This window comes from Xiphophorus couchianus, chromosome 20 (genome assembly GCF_001444195.1).
Source record: "Xiphophorus couchianus chromosome 20, X_couchianus-1.0, whole genome shotgun sequence".
NCBI classification, from domain to species: Eukaryota; Metazoa; Chordata; class Actinopteri; order Cyprinodontiformes; family Poeciliidae; genus Xiphophorus; species Xiphophorus couchianus.
In genome coordinates, this window is record NC_040247.1 from 1,559,573 (window position 1) to 1,575,830 (window position 16,258).

At 40.1% G+C, this 16,258-nt stretch overlaps 1 protein-coding gene across 11 annotated transcripts in view; it reads left to right on the plus strand.

The window, feature by feature from the left end:
• The first annotated feature begins 534 nt into the window (after positions 1–534).
• ptprt (protein tyrosine phosphatase receptor type T) overlaps positions 535–16,258 on the plus strand; it is a 319,822-nt gene continuing 304,098 nt past the window's right edge. For all 11 annotated transcript variants that reach the window (XM_028003113.1, XM_028003117.1, XM_028003114.1 and 8 more), the window contains exon 1: positions 535–949. In XM_028003113.1, the coding sequence (XP_027858914.1) occupies positions 862–949 (88 nt within the window). In that variant the 5' untranslated portion in view covers positions 535–861. The remainder of the gene's footprint in view (positions 950–16,258) is intronic.

Consider the following 16,258-nt stretch of genomic DNA (forward strand, 5'->3'; position numbering starts at 1 on the left):
ATGCGATGTCTGCCCGACAAAATAAAAACCAACATTTAGCCAAAAAACCCTCCAAACTCTAGCTTTTAATCAAACACAGAGACTCACAAGAGTTAATTAAGAGTTTATATCGATTAAACGGAACCTGTGTAACACCTAAATGGAATATTCTATTTTTTCTCAATTTACAGGAAATAAAAATTTTATTTTGTCATAAACTTAAACTTTCTGGAGAACAGTAACTAAAAATCTATATTAATAATATCTGAAGATATAATATCAACATTTAATGACAGATTGTATCATTAAATGTGTTAACTTGTTTGACTTCGGGGAACAGAAACAAAAACCTTACAAGAAAAAGTTTGAAATCCAACAAAATTTCCACAAATTACCTCCAGATTCTCTCACATCCTACTCGATTTTGCTTAATTTTTCACTTTCCTCCGCAATAATCCCTCCATCTTAATCTGAAATCATCACCGGAAACTTCGCGCGCGGTAACCGCCGCGTCTTTACGCGCGTGTCTGGCACCCGGCGTGGTGCGCACAACTCCTCATTCCTCTCCAACTCTTCGTCAGTGTGTCACAGACCGTCTGAGCGCGCAAACACGCACACGGCCGTCCCCCTCTCCCCTCGCGCACGCCTACAAGCGCAAGGACACGCGCAGTTACGCACAAACACTTTTTGTCGGACCCGAGAGGAGAGAAAGAGAGGAAGAGTGAGCTCCAACTTGTCTGGTTCTTGCGTCCACCAATGCGCGGATTTGATCCTTTCTCCTGCAGACAGGACCGGGAAGCCGCCAGCTGGACCAGACTGGAGAATGTAAAGTGATTCTGTTCGGCGAAGTGCAGCAGAACCAGAACAGAAAGAGAAGAAGAGATGGATGAACGGAGTTATTGTCGCGCTTTGCCGACTGCTTTTCTCTGCGTGGTACTTTTGGGATTTACTGAAGCGCAGTTCTTTCCAGGTAGGAACTCCGTTAATTCCTCTAATTTATTTCTCCTTTTTAAGTTTCTTTAAAAAGAAGAAGAATCTAGATTGTTGTGGGGATCGATTTCATGTCTGATCCGCGGAGAAAACTTGACATGTGACCCACAAAGAATCTGCTGAATCCTTAAAGTTCAGGTGTTCAGAGTTTTAATTTCCGCGGACTGAAGTTTTCCCTCCAGGAATCTCATCAAACTTTAAAGCTTTAAATTGTTTTAAACACGAGTCCAAATTAAAACATTTTGCGACGTTTTCCCTTTTTGTATCTGCGCCCCTGAAATCAGTAAACAGTAAACAGGTCCATGTTCACTTTTTCCACGACCTTCAGGTCCAAATATAGGAGACAGAAGTCTGAGCCAATTTACCTGAATTTCTATGAACATTTCGGGATCATCCGGGATTCCGGAGCGCTTTTTACGCACCGGAGAGATGGAGAAACCTGCACGTTTGGAAAAGCTTTAAAACACCGGGCATCATTTTATTTAATCCTGAAATACTCACTTTTTATGTTACTATTTACACATTCTTGTGTAAGAATATAACAGCCAAATTGTTGAGTAAATATTTAAACAAAACGCATCCGCTCTGTAAACTCAGCTGTCTATTAAAACTTTGCTTTCCTGCTGGTTTTTAAGAAATCATGGATTCATTACTGGATCTGAAGTTTTACCACGACGGTTTTCAGCATGACAGTGCAGCAGCCTGTCCGCTTTGTGTGCATGCCGCTCTCCCAGCCCGCTCTGCTTGGTATTCATGACCTGTAGGATCGCAGAAAGAGGCTGCTCTGAAGGGGAGACTGTCTCCGAGCTCTGAATCCTCCTTTAACTCTTCATACATCTCCCCTCTGTGTTCCTGCGGAGCCACAGACTGAGCCGCTGTCCGCGCGTAAAGATGTAGCGGGACTTTCCTGTTGGCTCGTTTCTTTCAATTAAAATCTCCAAACGCAAAATCAAACTCCTTCATGTCTAAAACAAACTCTATTAAAATAAATAAATGAATAAAAATGACAAGATTTTAGTTTATATCACTTGCTGAAGAGTGAAAACTGAATTTTACAGCCACGTGTAAATAAAGCTGCATTTGCTTTCCCTTTTATAATGTTCATCTAATGCACTCAAAACCTCCGTCTGGGACATTTTTATGCACAATCGATTTTTATGTTGTAAATTTCCCTGTAAATTTGCTTTAGAAACAGTTTTTCAGGGTGTTATTCGCATGTGTTCCGTTAGAGGGCGACATTGGTCCATCTGATCTGAGGTTCCCACGCGCACAAGCCTTCAGTCACCGGGATGTTTCTGATGATGCCTTGTTCTCCCTCTTCAATCTGATTGCTTTGAAGTTAGGAAAGAACTCAATTTAGACCCAAAGGTCTTAAATTTGGTGAAATAAGATTTGAATGAACATATAGATGTGTTTTATACAGCAAGGAAGGAAAAAAAGTAAAACGTAACGTTGTTTAATGAGGTTAAAGTCATAAAAAGGATTTATTTTTGAGCTTTTCTTGTTCAAGTTCAGGTAATATATTCCCAATTTATGTTTGATTTTCTTCGGCAGCAAGGACAAAAAGGATGTAAGGAGGAGAATGAAGAAGAAACGCAGTCCGACATGTTGAGGAGGATTTAACATCCTTCAGGTCAATTAGAACAGCCTTGATATGATTAGTGAGAGGTGTGACAGGAACATGTAGAGGAAGTGGAAAAAACAGAACGAGCAGGGAGGATAGGAAAGGTTCGGGAGGTGAAGTTTAAATGAAAGACTTTGAGGAAGAATGAGAAAAGGAGGAAGAGACAGGATGAGGTCACAGGGACGGGATCGCAGAGGAAAGACGGGATGAATAATAGAAGAAAAGAGCTTGGAAGCAAAGAGGAGGTGAAAGGACGAGACTGTGGGGAAGCAGATAAGTCTTGTCCTCTTTTGTGTCGCTCGTCACTCCCGTCCAGAAGCAGAAAAATAAAAGTGGGACGGAGAAAGAAAATGACACTAAGTTGATTAGGTCTGACTGTTATTGATTGTCTGAGTGGTTAAAGACAGGGAGAGCTTTATGACAGGATGTCTGTCACCTCTTCAGTATGCCAGCCGTTCTCTGTGTGTGTCAGCCTAATCCACGGCACTTATTCTATTGGCCTGACGAACTGACAGCCTAATGGCAGCGCATGTTGAGTGCTGCTGGTGTGTGTGTGTGTGTGTGTTTTAGAGCCGGAGTGTTGGGTATTGAGTGAAGGGATAGAGAGTAAATGCACGAGAGAGTTAGACTTGTTAAAATTTTGCTGGATGAGAAATTTTCTCAGAAATTATTGTTGCTTTGAGACCATTTTCAAATAATACTCTACTGTTACGGCCCTGGGCCTTATGGGCTGGGTTGCAGGTGTCTTGTTGTCTGTCTTTATGCTCCTCCCCTTTACAGGTGCTGCTGATTTGTTCATTTGGAGCACAGAGCATTTAAACCTGGCTGTCTTCACCTATTGCAGCGTTTCCCAATTCCGGTCCTCAGGCCCCCCTGCTCTGCATGTTTTAGATGTGCCTCTATTCCAGAGCAACTGATTCAAATGATTGCATGACCATCAAGTGCTGCAGAAACCTGTTGATCACCCATATATTCAATCCAGGTGTGTAGCAGAAGGGAAACACCTAAAACATGCAGGGCAGGGAGGCCTGAGGACCGGAATTGGGAAACGTTGACCTATTGGGTCGCCTTCAGTGTCCACTCTGCCGCTTGAGTCTTGTGGTGTTTTGTTGCCAGGCCTCAGCTCCCCTCCTTTTGCACATTTGAGTTTGTCTTTGTTTTTGCACTTCAACACTTCCATATGCTCTCATGCACCACATTACACCACTGATACTGACATCCATCATCCATTGTTGTTTTTGTTAATATTCTTTTTTATGCACTTTAACCACTGCATGGTCTCCCGGTTTTGTTATTATTTTGAGTCAGTCGTAACAATTGGGGGCTCGTTCAAACGGTTCTGTGAGTTCTGTTTGGTTCGGTAAGTTTTTTTTTCTTACCCTTTGACTGAATTACGTTGTTGTTTGAGCGCTTGTTTCACATTGGATTTGTGGCTCGTTAGCGTTTCTGTGCGTTTAATTGGTGTCGGAGGAACCCCGTGACGTAATTGTCCTTATTTGGACTTGTGCGCTCTTGGGGGATATGCAGGTGGTTTGGATAACGTGCAGTGCATTTTGTGATGTTGGAGCTGGATGCTTGTTCCATGGCTTTGATTTTAGCGATATAGGTAAGTGTGAAGTTTTTAATGTGTCAAGTAAGTGTCAGTTTTTAATGGCGTTTCCCAACAGGGGCTTCACCGCGTTGTTTCCTAGTGTGGAGGTACGGCGGGTAGAGCTTCCCTGTCCCCTTTCCCTTCATCGGCTCGGGAGCATTCCATGGTTTCAGCCTGCTGGTCGCCTTTATCGTGCCACTGGTTTTTAAATGCATAACAACCCATCGCTACGCCTCCCGAAGATGAGGGATGAGTTTGTAAGCTTCTTCGCTAGGCAGTTAGCGGGGACACACTGTGGGCGGTCATTTTGAGTTTTATTGTGCATTAAATTGTCACTTGTCCGTCGTTATAAACCATGGATCAGGTTGAGGCTTTTAATGGTTAAAGAATGTATTGGTGATGTGTGTTAAGAGCAGTTATAATGATGGCAAAGCATTATGATGTTCACTTGCGTGTCACATAGGAATGTTATCGGCACTTTTAGAAATTTTAAATTTGTTTGAGGTTGGTGTTTTTAAGCTTGGTCTGGTCTCGTCTCCCTCCTTAATGGAGAGTGTCACTGGTTTGACGGGTGGGCAGCAAATGGACTTGTTTGAGTTTCAAGTTCAGTGGAAGGGAAAAGTGTGCTTTGAGCCTGGTTGTGAGATGACCTTTCTGGTGGAGGAGGTGGCCCACGTTTTTGTTGGATCCCATGAGAGTGTGGTTCTGGACCATGCTGGGGTTGTTGTGGCTCTCCCTGTTTTGTTTGGTCATATGTGATGAGGAGAATCCTGAACACTTGGTTAAGTGATGATGATGATGATGTGACCTTTTGGTGTTGTGGAGATGTCGACTCACTTTTGGTTTGACACTCTTTTGGTGTTGCTGGCTGTGAGACAGCAGTAACTTTGAGTATGGTGCTGGACCATGCTAAGGATGATCATGTTGTGGGTATCAATCTCCATATTGTCAGTCACGTTTGCTTACCTAACTTGTGTAGCAACGTTTTGTGGTAGTGGACCACTTGTTGCTGTGACCTTTTGTGTTGGGTGACAACAGTTCAGATCTGGTTGGATTGCTGGTTATTGTTTTGGCGAGTGGTAGCTGGGTGAATCCATTTTGATTTGGCTGTGAACCTGTGGTAGGTCACTTGTGTGTCAGGTCTGTGTTCGTAAGTGGTTTTCTCTTCTTGAGGTACCTTGAATGTGTTGAAGCAGTAAGAACATGTTCTGTTTCAGCTGCTGTAACATTCTCTGCCAGTCTTCCTAACCAGTGACTGGCAGTCCGGTTCTGTTGGGGAGGTGTGAATGCTAATCAAATTCTGGTCCGTATACAAACTTTGGTCTCTGTTCGTTTGAAGTGAACTCTGGCGGAGTTTGAAGGTGTATGTGAACGCCAAGCGGACCAGAGTCCACCCCAAAACTAGAAAGTGGTCTATAGTGCAGGGTAATGTGGGTATATGCAACCAAAACAAAGGGGAACAGGTTGCTCAGTTAGTTTGGTTTGACTTGGTAAAGTGAGAAAGAGAATCACATCAGCTGAAAATGTAACAAATGTTGTAGTTTTGGCCCCGAGTTGTATCAAATATACCGCACTGTCAGGTGGGAAAACACCTTAGCTGCATTTCCTTTAATCATAAAATTGCGCAAATTAAAAGTATGAAACCTGCAGCATGTATTTTTATAAAGAAATGTTTTGTACATATTTGTTAAAACTGTCACCGTGAAACCGCTGAAGCTAACATCTACAGTCTTCCAATCAGAATAAGGTGTTCCTCTGCTAATGCTAGCCATTAGCATGTAGCGTAGCATTGCACATTCATATTTTAACTTTCCACGTTTCCACGTTAAAATATTTTCTTTCAAATATTTTAGATATGCTGCATGAAAAATCTAATAATTTGGAGTTACACTCCACAGAAAAATCTGAGAACTGAACCACAGATAGTCTGATTGACCAGGCAGAGTTTATAAGCATAGCGGCATATTCAGGTGAATCTGCTCTTTGCTCTTTGCTGGAGTCTTAACAACATTCATGACCAGAAATATTAAAAAGTCAGAGGATAGGAAGTATCGAGCTCAAGTTATTCCACAGACAATCTTTTGTAATTACAGCTGAAGGTTTTATTATATTATAACTGTAGAATAGGAGTTTTAAACATGGCGGTTTCCATATTTGAGCAGGCTGTTGGTGTGAATGAGTCCTGATGGAAGCAGTTCACTTCTCTGTGATTAAACTGTGACTTTGGTTTATTTAAAATCAACTAAACACAACTTATAAGAAGGATATTCTTCTCTCTTTCTCCAGGATATGCATATTGATAAACAGTTTATGTTAAACATAAGTTCTTGTAGTTGGAAAACCGCCTGTTTAAATCCCACACATTTCAGATGAGCACTAAAATCTGTAATTTAGATTTTGAACATTAGCCCTGAAGGCGCCATTTCAACACAGCTGCAACTGTAAAAACATTGTGATAGAAGCAGAAATCAGATCTGGATGTGGTTAAAGAGTGCGTTAATATTTATCCATAGGAAGATTTAAACAACTGACGGTTCAGATGGTAAATCTGACAGACTTAATTCAACTTGTTTGTTTTTTCTTCTTTCTGCCACTCACAGCTTTTGTTACAGATGATTTGTTTCCTCCTCCCAAAGCTCGGCGCTGTGCTTCTTTAACAGGATCTTAAATAAAATATGTGCCCGGTGGACATCAACTCTTTCATCATACCAGACTGAAAATATTTATTACAATCAGAGTCATTAATTACATAAATTACAAAAGTATAATTTCACAGAAGCTCATGAATTATACAGCGCTCATAAATGATAACCCAGCCTGGATCTCCCTGACTTCATAGTGGACATGATGGTTTCCTTCGTATGTTTCAGCAGCTGAGCGCCAGCAAACAGAAATGAGGTGGAAAATGTTTTTGTTTTTGTCTTTTAGAGGCTGTTAGCTTCAGCCTGGGGGCACGACGGAGCAGATGCTCCTCATTTCTCCTGGTGTATTACACTCTGACTCCACCTTCACAGAGAAACGCTCACACTTCACACACTTCAGCTACACTGTGTCTGGTCACTTAATTTTCAGATAAAAATCACTCTACTTTTACAATTGGTGAATGAAATGGAAACATTTGGAGAGCGCCAAAAACATAAGTAATCACTGTATTACTTCAACTTGTTTACATAAGTGCAGACAGAATGCCTGCATATTGATGAGAATAGCTACAAATGTGCACAAAACTTGCAGTTACATATGTAACTACGTTTGTTCACACAATAAATTATGACAAACATGCTATGCATCATTCTTCAACCACTTCCTGTCGTCTTTGTTGTTTCTGCCAGTAGTAACATCTGGTTGTTGATCACATGCTTTATGTGATGTGAAAACGTATTTTCATCTCTGTTTTGTGAAATACACAAATTTTGATGTGGCTGAAAAAACACCATATCCTAGCAAACAATAAGAAATTTCTGAGTTTCTAAAGTCATTTTGAGTTCTCAATCTTTCCTAAAGTAGAAAATTGTCTACTTTTGAAAATCAGCTATTTCTTAAAAAGAAAAAAGAATTTGATTAATCTTAAATTTCTGAGTTTTTTGAGAGAAATGTACTCTTCCCTTTTTTTTTTTATCTATGGTGTTGTATAAAACAGCCAATTCTGAAAGGATCTCAAAATAGGCAGAACTGAACAGATTAAAATCTCATTACATAAGAATGATTTTGTGGAAAAATGTAATGAACATGTTTTGTATAGACCAGAGACATATTCTAATTTGTTTAAGGAACTTTAATTGGTCACCTTTAGGAGTTTAGATCCAGAGAGTTGGTCTGACTTGTTAGCATCTCCTTTCTAAACTTGCTAACTTGCAGATGAAGTCACTGCTAGAAACGCAACATAAATGTAATTCCTGGTTGAGTTTTCCTGTTAATTTGGAGCCAGCTGAAGCAACCTATCGCTAAAGATGCAGAGCATGTTTCTCAATGCCAGGATGAGACAAATCAAGATGTGATTGAGTTGATTATGATGTCGGAGGTGTAGAACATAACATGGTGTAGCGCATTAAAAACTTCTTTTCGTCTAATTAAAACAACTCCTGGTAAATGCAGGAGGTCTTTGCAAAGCTTAACGAGGTTTCACAGTAATTAATCCATATTTAATAAATGATGTTAGGCTAGAGAGGCTGCTTAGTCGGCTGAATCAACAAGCTCCAGAGAGGGCTGGGAGGGCGGTGGATGACAGAGGAAAATAAAGGAAGAAATGAGACAAATAAGTGTGGGTAGCAGCAGGAAGGTAATAAAGACAGTTATGGAGTGTGGCTGGGGGAGAGAGAGGAGAGGAAGAAGATATATTAGATGATATCCGAGCATCCCCCACTTTATTCTCACAGTGACTAAATTTGATTTATGTCAGACTGTGTGGGAGATCTTACTCAGATGATGGATATGTTGGCAGGGCAGCTCTGAACCGGCGTCAAATATTTTATAGAAAAATCATCTAACGTTACAATGCAGGAGAGAATGGCAGTTATAGCATAATTCACTTTATTAGAACTCTTGTCTAAGTCCATTTTAGTGTTTATATCCATCATTTGTACTGTTATTGGTTAAAGTTTTAACAGAGGCGGCTGGAAGTTGAGCAAATGTGTTAAAAGGTTAATGAAACTCCACTAAAACTTGTAATTATGCCAAATAGCTCTGTTGAGATGCTGCCTCTTGAATTTTTGTGCTTTCTGGAAGAAGATTAATTATTTTTGCTGCATGAAAAAGGAATCTGAGCAACAACTGTTTGTCTTACTCATGGCTTTAAGGTAATGTTTAACCTTTTGAATGCCATGATATGAGTTACGACAATGTTTTATTTACCTTTGGGATCAATAAAGTATTTTTGAATATGAACTTGAATTTTGGTGACCTGGTTTTCCCGTAATGATTTCTCTATTCACTGACAGGTATGGTTCTGTTTCTTCATCATTGTCTAATCCATCAGTACTACTCACAGCAACAAAAAGCCCCACAACATGATGCTACCACCACAATGATTTACAGCTGGTTCAGTAACCATAGATTTGAAAGTCTCAACTCCTACTAATGTTGTCTTTGTCTCTGTACAACGGTGTATTAGGACCATTGTGGATAAAAAAAAGAGTAAATTCCTGCCAGAATATTTAAAAAAATGTTCTAGAAAAAAATTGAACATTTCCGCACTTGAAAAGTCATAAATGAGAGGAATAACTCAATATTTTGCAGTTAATCTCATACATTTTCTAGAAAAAATTGAAAATTTCTGACTTTTGAAATGTAAAAAGTTCCATGATTTTTTTCTAAAAACATTCTGAGATTTATTTCAAGTTTTTTGGTGGAAATTTGGTGCTTTTTTCTATCTACTATGGTCCCAATATGTTATTGTACATTTGTCCATAAAGCTTTTCCCTTGTAGATATTTGGCTAACCCATGTAACAAAATTTAGTCTAGCTTGAATACGTTAATTTCTGATTAACATTTTCTTAATTTCTACCCACTCAGTGCCAAACTTCACTGGAGATTGTGGCACTGGTGTTTCACCAGTTTAATTTTTTTAGATTCTGTAATTTTCTTAAATGTTCCTGAACGTCCAAATCTTTTTTCCTCCCATCTGAGAGAAACAGTTTGGGCATCTTCAAACCAGACCAGTTTATTTTCAAATGGGAAATAGTCCTAAATGAGGCGATGAAAGATAAACTTCCAATTATATACAGAGAAAGAAGAAATCAATTAAAATAGGCAAAGGTTTGATTTTAGAAAGATTGAAAAGACAGATGAGAGCAAATATCCCAATATTTGCTCGGCTCCTGAAATATTCCCCTCATTATTTACACTCAGTTATGCACACAAAGCCCCACAAACATATTTATTTTTATAGCAGCAGTCTGAAGGTGCAAAACCATCTTCTATCTGTTTGCTCTCATCTGAACAAACGGCAAACACTTGACTCATATACTGCCATGTGTACACATTTATAATCCAGCATCTGCTCTCCTTCCATTTCTTCCCTTTTTCTATGTCTTTGTTCTCATCTTTCCATCTTGATGAGCGTTTTCACTCCTTCGGCTGCCTCCTTATTCCAATCATCCTGTTTAAACATCCATCAAGTGATTCGTTCTTCCCTTTACCCTCACTTCTGCCTGCTCTGCCGTCCATCTGCCTGTCAGACCATCTACTTATCTTTCCATCATTTCTGCAATCATCCATCTGTCTGTCAGCAAAAAGCACAGAAGCACTTAGGAAACAGCATGTGAAGGGACTCGTATTTACAGCAAGTGTATTTGTGCCTAAAGAGGCGTGTGTCGGCCCAGCCTGAAGCTGATTAACAGATAATTACCGCAGAAAGGAATCTCAGCTTCTTTAACAGATAGAGAAAGACTGGAAGTTAGAGTACAGCTGGACGGACAGATAGACAAACAACTTCTACAGTTAGAGAAGCATGGCACACACCACTTTACCTGCCAGTCACAGAAAAGGTGGAGGGCTGGGAACGATAAGAGGAGATAAACAGAAGTGAGGGAAAGATCTGAGATCAGGGAGGGGAGGATGAAGGTAGGAATAACAACTGATGGATGAATGAGCTGGAGAAAGAGAAGCAGATTGGGATAAAGTTGGCAGCTATAAAGTTTTGTATTGCCTTCACTGATATCCTAAAAACTATCCTTACTCACATCCAAGATTCATCAATGTTTGCCGCCGGAAAAGGGTCCCTTTGCCTTCATCGCTGTCACCTGGATTCATTTGGCCACCTGACTTTCTGCCGCGCTGGCATTCAGATGACCTGCACAGCCTGCATTCTGGTAGCCTTCAGGCTACAAGCTTCTTAGTTACTGGCCTCCTAGGTTCCTCAAGGTAATGTTCTCAAAGGTTCCTGAGCCACTGGTGATGGCTTCCTATGTTCCTGATTCTGTGGCAGTGGCCTCCTAGACCCTCCAGCCACTGGCAACATCCTCCAAGGTTCTTGCACTTCTTGCAATGGCCTCTTAGGTACCTCTGGCAATGGCCTTCGAGGTTACTGTGACATTGGCGACAGCCTCCAAGGTTCCTGCATCTCTGCTAACGGCCTCCAAGGTTTCTCTGGCGACAGCCTCCGAGGTTCTTGTACTTCTGGCAGTGCCCTCCATTCTCTTGGGTCATTCTTCGCCGGGCTCCAGAATTTCTTTGTGGGTTTCCCCAGATCTTCCTCTTGAGCTCCCCAGAACTTTAAATTCAATCTTATGACCTCTCAGTCGTTCTTCTTGATCTCTCGGTTTGGTTTTGGTTCTGTTTTGCTTCTTCGTCTCTTGCCCCCTTTGCCTGCCCGATCTGGGTTGGTTTTTGTGTTCCATTTGGACTAAGAAGGCATTTGGTGACTGACTTGAAGAAGGGTAATGTCAAACTGACGGCAATTTAGGCACAACTAAGAGACATTGACACAGAGAGCACCACAGGGGCCAAGTCTGGAGCTAATAGAAGCAGGAATGGCCTTCTTCAGGACTAGATGATACTTTAACTTTGGCCAAAAGACGCAGCTGAAAGCAGCATTCAGAAAGGAACAAACCACAGAATCAATTTAACTTTTAAATTTGATGTCTTTATCAGATATTACAGCAAACAGATGTTTCTCTTGATTTCAGTCAGATCTTTTTTTAAACTTACCAAATGTCTGTCTGTCTTTTTCCCATAGACAGAAATTACACACAGTTTAGTGTAATTTCCCACCTTCAGTGTGATAACTGATGGCTCCCAGATGGGCTTTATTACCAGAAAAATCTCCAGATCATCACCAACCTGTAATTAAATTGCTTGTTTCTTGTAGAACTCTTAATTCTGTAGCTCTTAATTCAGTTTCAGCTACTAGTTTTTAATTTAATTGATTTCCCTGTTGATACATTTTGACTGAATTCTTCAGTTTTAACTGCAAATTTTAGTCATAATAGTAACTATTACCATTTTATAAGTGAGCTGAGATGGAAAGAAGCACAAAAATGATCTCAAATTAATACCCAAATAATTATTACATAAATATTTTCAAATATTAAAACATATTTTCAATATGAGGGGAATTTATACATTTTGATTTTGACAATATTTAATTATTGATGAAACTTGTTAAAAGGAGCTGAGCATATCTCTGCTTCAGTCGCTAAAGAAGAACTCAGATGTGAAGTTATGGCGTCTGTACTCCATCATTTATGCTCCTTGAAAGGGAACAGACAGGACTCTTCTTCTTTGATGTTCATGCTCATCCTTCTTTTTTCCAGCAGTGCTACGGCTCCCAGTCCTCTTGTCGTGTTTAATGGGAGCCATTAAAGAACATTCACACAACAGGAGTCCTCTTTTAAAAAAGACAATCTTTCTGCAAACAGATGAAGACAGGGATGCAGTGAGTTGGAATGTCTTTAAAAAGATGAAGTTGGAGGAAAATATTTGGCAGACATACAGGGAGAGAGTCGAGAACAGACAGAGTGTTGATCTATATTTAATCTGTGTCTCTGTCCTTTGTTCTCAGAAACGTGCCTCATGAATGTCCTATAAATAAATTCAGACCAACTTTGACTCGGTGGACAGCTAAAGAGCAGAAGCCATTTTTAAATAACTCGGCTTTACAGGCTTCTTTTGAACTTCAATCTATGCTGCATTTTATTGAGACAGAAGTGGAAAGAATTCATAGACGAGACGGTAAATGCTGCATTTCAGTTCCTGTGTGTTTCTAATGTTAGTTTTTCAAAACAACCTTTCATTGCATTTCTGTTTTGCATGTTTCTTTTCACAAGGATTTAGAAATACATAAATTTTACTCTAGACTTCAGCCCAGTGTTTCCCTGGTGTATTATAGGCCTGGCGGGCCACCAGGCTTTATTTGCCCTCCTACTAGGTTTACGTCTTCGTTGTGCCTGCCTGTCTCACTCATATCCTATTATTTCCAAATTATTATGTCTGCTTGTGTGCCTCCAAATTTATGTGACTTTTAATATCTTTTTACACAGTGGGCCCTCCTTTCGCCAGGTTTAGCAAAGGTTGTAGGTTAGCATTAAAGTAGACATTTTGCTAATAATTTAAAGCTGTGACTCCTCCATGTTTTTCTACCAAGCAGCCAGATGCTCGTTGATATTTTAAAATGGCCTGGACAAATTGTTCTCAAGGCTTTCCCAAAGTCTCTAATTTACTTCAGAGTTTGATTACTTCACAGATTTTCAGTCCACTCGGAGTTAAGTGGCTAAACAAATGAAAAAATCCTTCAACGGAACCAGACTGAAAAGAAGTGAAAAAAATGTGTGTGTCAAAAGGGTTTGGATTTAATTGAAGGAAATCGCCTTAGTGCAAATCAGAAAGGATCAAAAACATCTTCTTGGCAAGGCTTATGAACTGGTCTCGGAAAACTGCTTATTTTAATTCTTCTAGCCAACAACAAACATTGTTTTTTTTTCTTATTTCCTAAGACGAGTTAATAACATGCTTTGTTTCCATAAAGTTTTGAATTTGAATATGAAGCTACAAGCCCTTATTTGATATAACTGCTTCAGTGCAGATTTGCACTGATGGCCTCTGCAGAGTTTTGAAGGATACAAATACAGTTAAAGTTCTCCACAGTCGTAACTGAGTGCCAAGATGCCCATTAAAGCGCTCTTTACCAGAGATAGGGCCACATTAAACAGGTGCATGAATCATTTTAGCTTCATAAGAGCAATTTGAAATACACTCAGGCCCCAATTAACAGCACTAATTCCCCCAGCAGACTCGGGTCATTTTATTCGAGATGAATACTCGCCTGTCATTCTGAGTTAGACAATCCAGCAACAGATTTGCTCTTAAAGGAGACTTATTATGCAAAATTCATATTTTGCATGTTTTTGTATTTCCATTTGGGTTTCTACTGCTTCTGAAAACAGGCTAAGTGCTTAAAAAAATAATTTAAAAAAAAGAAAACCCAGCCAGTATTTTGGAAATAAGTTAATATTTTCTGGTGTCTGGAAAACAAGCTGTCTCAAAAACATCCGGTATGTTGTATCCGGTAATTTACAGGCACTGCGCCATTACCTAGCAACCCCAACCATGCCCATTCCGGTTACCTAGCAACCAAAACAGAACTCGAGCTCTGTACAATGGTTGCAAGTGTACAAGGCAAGTGTTTTGTTGCTGACTTACCATTTAGAAACCGCCTGCTGCATTCTTACTGATTTTGCAGAATGCTCTGCAAGGAGTGGGCCATGTGGACTTAGGATATTATAGGGATATTTTGTGGTACTATTGCAATAACGATAAAGATTCTAATGAAATTAAAAAAAAATTTTTAGGTAACTGTATGCCACAGCATTCATCGTGCCACCAACAAATATTGTTCCTGAAAAATATTCACATTTACAGCAGGTTTCTTCAGAACGCCACATAAAGTAGTAACTGCATATACATAAATTTTTTAATTGATGCTCTCATAGAACAAACAGTAGAAAAAATAACATACTTGATAGTACTGTCACTGTTGTTTTTTATTTGAAAAAAACAAACAAAAAACCCCCAAATCAATTAACTGAAATTTATCATAACATTTTTCATGATGTTTTTCTCTACCAGTGCTTTTCAGATATGGATGGTTGTATAATTGTACATGTATGGAGACAATTTAAAGTGTGAGTGTAAACACTGAGTTGGGGAGTGTGAAACAGCCCATTCTGAAAGAATTGATCAGACTAAAATCTCATCATCTAAAAATGATTTTGTGTAAAGATTTTAACAAACATGCTCTGTTCAAAGATGCATAATGGGTCACCTTTAATTATTCATGTTTGCCACTTTCAAATGATATGAGAGTTGGTTGCTTCTCCCTCTCAATGAAAGTTAGAAGCAACTTTCATACCTTTGAGTTTCTTTCCTCTAAAACAACAAAGGTTGTAGCTATCAGAGCCATATAGTCTCCTCCTCTCAGGCTGTCAGTTTGAAACCCAGAATAGCATGACTGACAAAGAAGCAACAAAATCCAGAGACTTTTAACACCGCCAGCAGCCAACCACAACGACTTCTTCTGTATGTTAGAGCAGCACTAACTGTGCCATGAGAGCAGCGTCTCAGCAATACAGCTGGGAATGAAGCAAAATGAGAAAATAGAGCAGATGGAGGTATGGTGTAATAAGGGGAGAATGTGAGGTATTAGGAAGTATTAGTTCAGGTGTAAATGCATGGACGGTAATGAACTATCCTGCTGCTCAATGGACCACCGGCTTTGGTGCTGATCCCCCGCCTGTGTGTCTAAATGTGTGTGTGTCAGTGGGAGGAGGAGGAGGAAGCACTGGGATGTTACAAAACCCCTGTCTTACCCCTCTTGAGGTCTTATTAACCTTTACTCATCATTCACACACACACTCCCACTTCCTGACTATCCCACCCTTCTGTTTTGTTTTCACACACACACACACATGCACACACCCCCCCCCCCCCACACACACACACGCACACACACACACCCCGTCCTTACTAAGGAGATTTAAAAGCTGGTTAATTGGTTGGCTGGGGCTGATTTTTCTGCTGAAAGTTAATGCCACCGTCATGCATCGTTCTCTGTGGAGAGGGACAGGAACGCTGAATTTGTATGTTTTGTCCTTTGCATTTAAAATGATGAAGTTCAAATTCAGCATCAGGCCTTTTTAGGCTGTTTTCACACCTGATAGTCCAGTAGACTCAATTCAGCTGGAGACCAAAATTGCAACATTTGTTGCATTTCCAGCTGCTGTGGTTCTCTTTCACACTGCACTGTGTCAAACCAACCAAACCGCTTGAAAAACCAGTTCCCCTCCTCACCTGTGGGGGCGCTGCATCAAGAACCACTGAAGGAAACGACATAAAATCGTCTGAAGACGACACTGCTGCTATCTTCTTTGCAAAATGTAAATAAAAATGGAGTGGAATAATATTCTACCGGTTGTAGGATTTTTTTTGTTTTTGGTAAGAGACAATGAGCCATTTCTCACGCTAGTGCCAGGCTAGCATGTTTTTTGTTGGATTTACCCAGAATGCCATGTGCTGTAGTCCACTGCCTGCTGTTGGAACTGTGTCCGGTTAAATATGCATTTGGACCGCACCAGAGTTC